We start from the raw sequence: 6,301 nt of genomic DNA on the forward strand, positions 1-6,301 counted from the left end.
ACAGGACGAATATTTCACAGCACCAGTTTAAATTACAAGTCTTCACTCAAAAGACTAATATGTCCATGATGGGTGGTGAATATTTATAAGGCATGCTAAAACATGTACTATTCATTCTGTAGCTTCAACAGATATAATCAAGTTAGAAGATACTTCTAAGATAGTGAATATTTATAAGACATTTGATATCAGACAATTACCAATACCAACTTGAACTGTTGAAATAGAAAGTAAATTATCTTTTAAGTTACATAAGTATTACATACCAAGCTCCATTAACCTATTGATCTCAGGGAGAAAACATATCAAAACTTCTTTAGCTATCCCGAGATGTAATTCCTCAAGGAACTTCCAACTTCAGGGATCTGAAAATGATTGCTAAAGTTACACAACTCCTGAAGGAAGCCGAAGAACAAGTTGTCCGCCAACAATGCTGTAGCCAAGAAAAAAATGTCGGAAAGTTGACGAATGTTTTAAGATGTGTATTGCAACGTAACGGAAAATTTATCATTTACCTCTTGACGTAGTAGTAGCAAAAATCTGCCAGGATGAAAGTTTGGACAATTTCTGATAGAAGTACCATAGAAGGCCACAATCCATAACCCAAAGCTGTTAGTAGGCGTCCACGAGTATCTATTACCTGAGAAAGACAACATAGAAGGTTTCAATGGTCAGAAAATATATCTGGCAAGCCAAAGGTATTGACGCCGAAATTCATCAGCTCCTCTTTGAAGCGATGAATTTCCATAGAATTGAGAACATAGTTTAAACTAGGAGTGTCATGCAGAAAATGCAGAGCAAAGATTTCTGATGAAATATACATAACCCAATGAATGAAATATGGAAGTTTTATATATACAGTAAATTCACGAAGTATCGTTATAATATCTTTTAAGCATTTCAAGAATTAGATAATAAAAACATCTTCCGAGTTAAAATTCGCGACAAACCTGGAGGACCCAATGTGCACAACTCAAGAACCTTGCAACTCCAAGGGCAAAAACATAGTGTGCTGTAAATGGTTCAACAATCTGAAAGTTGAAATTAAGCATTAACTACAATTGGCAAAGGAATATCAAATACCAAGATACATCATAATAAAAGATGTCAAACGATTAAATGCTACGGAAAAAAAGGTAATGTGGAGAAATTTATCTCCAAGAGACCTTAGCATTCTGCATGACTCGCAGCTGAGGGAGAACAGATACAGCTTCAAGATAAACACAAAATGCCCAGAGAACCCTGTTAACAATTTGATGCCGAGTTGTTGGATGAATAAGCAAGGACAGCACGGCACAAGGTACCACCTGCAGTTCAGAAAAAGAAAATTTTATCAACAAGTTTTTATTGCTTCTAATAAAACTCAGTAGTACTGCATACTTGGAGCAACTGAATCCTCGGTTTATTTAGAGAGGTGGAAGGCAAAATATCTCAGTTCGTATGACAAAAGTATTTTCATTTCAGAGCTAACATTAGTTTCTTGTGTATGTAACTGAGACATTCTCATCTCAGATATTCATGGGTCTAGGGGAAAATGGGGTCGATATTAACAATATGATAAGATTGACATGATTTTTATCTTGAATCGACTTTGAGGATTCAAAATTTGATTCTTCAAGCATTACCACTACTCCAAAATCACGTTCCTCGCAGTCAGAAATTAGGCGATTTATTTTTAACAAGTAATCAAGCCAGACAAGCTTTCGTGCATTACAGAAAATACAAACCATACTACTTTGAAAGGGAAGGGAATACTGGAGCAACATCAAATAAGTAATGCAAACCATATACAGGCAATATAATTTTATAAACGGACCTTTATATTTCTACACTCTTTACTCTTACCTCACCATTCACACCTTACTTTCTATCTCTCACATCCTTTCACATTTATCATTTCCTCTGAAATCTTCCTATGTCTCTTCTCTAAACCATCTTACATCTCATTTTTGGGTGAGATAAACATTTTCCTTTATAAATACTAGAAGCTCCTAAACTGTTTCTAACACAATCATACTCCAAAAGTTTGCTGCAAAAACTTGTTTAGATTGACTTCAGTTTTTCAGTTAATGATACTGTAAATTTCAACCTGAAAAAGTGAGATATGCTTAACAGGATGGTGGAACCTGAGGTTAAATGAAGAGTATCACATGGTGAGCAAGACAAGCAGATGCAAACCTTTTAAACGGGACAAAGGACTTACCACATAGTATATGGGAAGGTTATCCTTAGCAACCATATAACTGGCCTTCAGTTTGAAGCGTATCATATAAATAACCCAAAGGGTCGTCGCCAATGTTGCCAAATCAAGTATGGTGTGTATATCATATTCCATGACAAAACTGCAATAAAGTCTGACAGCTAAAAACAATGCTGTCAGTTCCTGCGATTTAAGTGAAAGTCCTGCAAAGATTTAAAATATAATGTGAAAACCAGTTTTTATACACAAATATAAAGATAAGTAGATAAAAAATGATTAGCTTCTCATTACTTTTCAGGCTGTACTGGGAGTCAAAAAATTAACGAGGGACGAGTACATGAATCGGACAACATCATATTGTCTCATCATGAATCATTAAGACAAGCCCTTTACATCTAAATCCTCGAAAAATGGTTTTGCCAATAGTTTTTCTCTATGGTGGTTAATCTACCCTCTCTTTGATGAAAAGTTTTTACATCTCTTCACATAAGCTCAAAGATTCTACCATCTTTTTTCAACGGTAGTCAAGTGTTACCTTAACTTTCTCTCTAATCCATTATTTATTAATCTTCTTTAGTCTAATATGTCCCAACATTTAATCTCACTTTCACATACACATTGCATGTGTTATATCTGGAGAGTAAATTTACTGTCTTTAAAATTGAGTGATATAACTGATAACAACCTGAAACATTACTGCATTTCATTTACTGAATCCGATATTTTCCTCACTGTTTTATATTACCTCCATTCCTGTAACTAATCATCTTTTTAGGGAAAAAGATTTGTTTGTTTTTAGTACTCTCCAGAAAATCAATACAACATAATTACTACTATTTTTAGAACTACACTTGTATTTGATTAATATTTATAATTGATGATTATAAATATCATAGAGATAAATGACAAATTAGGCAAATGATACATTAGTTTAATAAAAATAGAGGGATTAACTAGTTTCTTTAGTGCTGCAACTTAAAAGAATGGAGGTAATAAAACTCAAGGTACTTGAACAGCTATGTTCTACAAATGAAATAACATAAAAGACATAACTTTTCCAATCTCAAAATAGAAAAACACGTGCTTTTTCAACATAATGTATAAGTAAATATGTAAAATGCGAACCAGAACAAGTTTTATCCTTGGAGAGCTTGAAAATGAGGACAGAGATTCCTAATGCATGAACAGCCTCAGCAGCAACGAAGAGATTGTCGTGGTCGTGAACCACCATTCTGATGAACAGCAACGCCGTAATCCCAGAAAGCAAGGCGAGAAAAGCCTTCATCTTGGGTGGTTGCCGGCGAAGCCATGTTGTGACGGCGTAGATTGGCCTCTTAGTTCCTTTCATTTTTTCCAGTGAGGTTGTATTGTGATTAAGGATATGAATGTGTTGTGTGTTGGAAATTGGAATGAATGAATAAAAGCAAAGTAGGAGTAGAGTTGAAAGTGAAAGTGAAAGTGAAAGTGAAAGTGAAAGGGGTTTGAACTTTGAGTTTGCTTTGTAGGGGACACGTTTGTTACACGTGCATCTTATGTGACGGCTGGGTTCCTTATTTTCTCCACGGTTCTACCCATCTCAATTTTGGTGCACCTACCTCACTTACAAACATGTCATGCTTTCTACCACCATTGGTCTAGTTGTATAAAGTTCTGTTAGATTTTCAACATGATTAAAAGTTTAAGTGTTCAATTCGTGAAAACAAGATTTGTTGGAATGTGCAGCCACAAATCTCAAAAGAGATAGCTCATTAACCATAAAGTGAATAAAAATCCTTAATTATACCAAAAAAAAAAAAAAATGTCATACTCCTACGTATAAAAAAACATATCCCACTCTAATTTTATATGAAGAGGAATAGTGGGGCAATGTGAATAGTTATCATGAATGATTTAGAACTAGTTGAGTTTATCATTTTTCATAATTTTTAATTTTAGCCTATAATGCAATATTCAATGTGATGATTAAATAGACTCTACTCCCATTTTCATGAAAATGGAGTATGTGTATATTGATTAAGGTATGTTATAACCAAAATAATTTATATAAAATGAAATATATTTTTTAATTTTTAGAATACCTAATCTTTTATTTAATTAAACATTAAAATGTCAATCCAACCCTAATGCTAAGATTTTCTTTTTATAAATCACTCCACTAACCATAAGCATCTCTACAACTATGTTTGCCTTCAAGGAGCCTCACAACAAAAGCATTAGGAATGTTAATCAACTTCATAGTGAAATACTTCATTGGATGATCTAATCTTCTAGAAGTCAAGGCCCTAGTAATCTTTTGGTGAACAAATTTTATCCCAAGCTATAAGGTGGCACTTCCTTTGGTTGTTAGAACTTCCCTATGTGAAGAAGGTAATGTATTTTGAAGAATGAACAAAATGAGGTTATTGGGATTTGACAGAATGAAAACGTAAGATAAGAAATGATAGAAGAATGAAAGGAAAATCAAAATTATGAGTATTATGAGATTTTTGGAAAATTATGGGTCCAACATTTTAAGATACACCCACATTTTAATAATCAACTTACAATCGAACGAGTTCATATGTGGAAACTCATATTTGTAGGTTTTTTTCTTCTTAAGGGCTTCTCACTTTGAACCCAAATAATTATATTTGCCCTAACTAATCATCATTCTTCAAGCTCTAACCTTTTTCATTCTAAAACTCGACTTGCTTATTCTCTCCTTATATATATGTTTATACACAACCCAAAGTCAAAAACTAATTTCTTCGTCTCGTTGCCACTCTCTGGTTAATTTGTTTGACCGATGGTTGTTTGGAGGTTGTGCAAATTATTGATGTCTTGGAGTTCTATGATGAAATGGATAAGCGAGTTGCTCTTGAAGTATAAGGGTTTTGTTAATTCTTGTTTGGTAATTCAGTTTTGTTAGTTGATGGAACTTACTATTTTTAGGTTGTTAGTTAGTTGATCATTGCTATAAATAGTAAGTCATATGCATTGTAAAAACTGAATCATTCTTCTCTTCATTGATCAAAGCAATACACTAATATTCATTGAACTCTTCTTGTTAATTTCTTCATTTTCTTCTTCTTTCTTCTTCTTTGTTCTTCCTCCTCTGTTCTTCTTCTGTTTCTCCTCTTCTTCCAACAGTGGTATCAGCAGCTTTGTGCGTGTAGATTCTGTGTGAATCTTCCTAAGGGACCTGTGTGTGTGCATCTACGTGATCAGCAGAAGCAAGGTGTAGCAGTGATGACAAGCAATGGAGGATTCTCATTAACACTTCCCATCTTGGATGACAAGAATTATGATCGATGGAGCAATCAAATGAAGGCTATCTTTGGATTTCAAGAAGTGTTTGAAGTAGTCCAACAGGGCTATCAAGAGATTGGAGAAGGGGCCACTGAAGCTTAGAGGACAATCTATAAAGAAGCCAAAAAGAGAGATTGTAAAGCTCTTTTTCTTCTGCATCAATGTGTTGATGGAGCCAACTATGAGAAGATCAATGGTGCTGAAACTGCCAAACAAGCTTGGGATTGTCTAGAGAAGAGCTATGAAGGAATGGCCAAGATCAAGAAGGTCAAGTTGCAGCAGCTCAGAAGGTAATATGAGCTCCTGCAGATGGAGGATGGTTATTCAGTGGCTGAATACATGACCAAGATTTTGGCTCTTTCTAATCAAATGAGGTCATGTGGCAAAGTACTGAAGGAGAAGAGCCTAGTGGAGAAGGTGCTTAGAACACTCACTTGCAAATATGATCACATAGTTGTTGCAATTGAGGAATCCAAGAACTTGGAAGAACTCAAGATTGAGGAGTTACAAGCATCTCTAGAATCTCATGAGTTGAGATTGAAGGAAAGAAATCCAGAGAAGCTTGGTGATCAAGCATTACAAGCTAGATTCACCAAGAAGCCTCAAAACCAGTGGAGTAAGAGAAGAGAGGCAATAACAAGTGGAGGTCCAATGAGCAAGGACTCACTGGAAGAAAACCTGATATCCAGGGGAAATCAGGAAAGGAAATTGACTCAAAAGGGTTTACCAAAAATGCAGATGGCAGAAAGAAATTTGACAAAAAGAAACTGCAATGTTACAAGTGCAGAAATTATGGTCATTTTGCTTCTGAAT

At 34.8% G+C, this 6,301-nt stretch overlaps 1 protein-coding gene across 1 annotated transcript; it reads right to left on the reverse strand.

The window, feature by feature from the left end:
• Positions 1 to 65: 65 nt before the first annotated feature.
• On the reverse strand, positions 66 to 3,629 carry LOC109338601 (putative ER lumen protein-retaining receptor C28H8.4). The gene is made up of 6 exons (XM_019575876.1): positions 3,326 to 3,629; positions 2,204 to 2,403; positions 1,167 to 1,307; positions 951 to 1,031; positions 516 to 640; positions 66 to 433 (listed from the first exon to the last, which is right to left on the reverse strand). The coding sequence occupies exons 1-6, from the start codon at positions 3,546 to 3,548 to the stop codon at positions 385 to 387; spliced, it is 819 nt and encodes a 272-aa protein (XP_019431421.1). The 5' UTR covers positions 3,549 to 3,629; the 3' UTR covers positions 66 to 384.
• Between the last annotated feature and the right edge of the window lie 2,672 nt (positions 3,630 to 6,301).

Source organism: Lupinus angustifolius, unplaced genomic scaffold (genome assembly GCF_001865875.1).
Source record: "Lupinus angustifolius cultivar Tanjil unplaced genomic scaffold, LupAngTanjil_v1.0 Scaffold_30_5, whole genome shotgun sequence".
In the NCBI taxonomy this organism is placed as follows: Eukaryota; Viridiplantae; Streptophyta; class Magnoliopsida; order Fabales; family Fabaceae; genus Lupinus; species Lupinus angustifolius.

Bases quoted from the DNA above. Each gene is read 5' to 3' on its own strand.
- LOC109338601 (XM_019575876.1), bottom strand. From the start codon at position 3,548: ATGAAAGGAACTAAGAGGCCAATCTACGCCGTCACAACATGGCTTCGC. The intron at 2,404-3,325 runs GTTCGCATTTTA...AAATCTTTGCAG, and splicing joins CAAGGATAAAACTTGTTCTG to GACTTTCACTTAAATCGCAG. The intron at 1,032-1,166 runs GTCTCTTGGAGA...TTCAACTTTCAG, and splicing joins GAGTCATGCAGAATGCTAAG to ATTGTTGAACCATTTACAGC.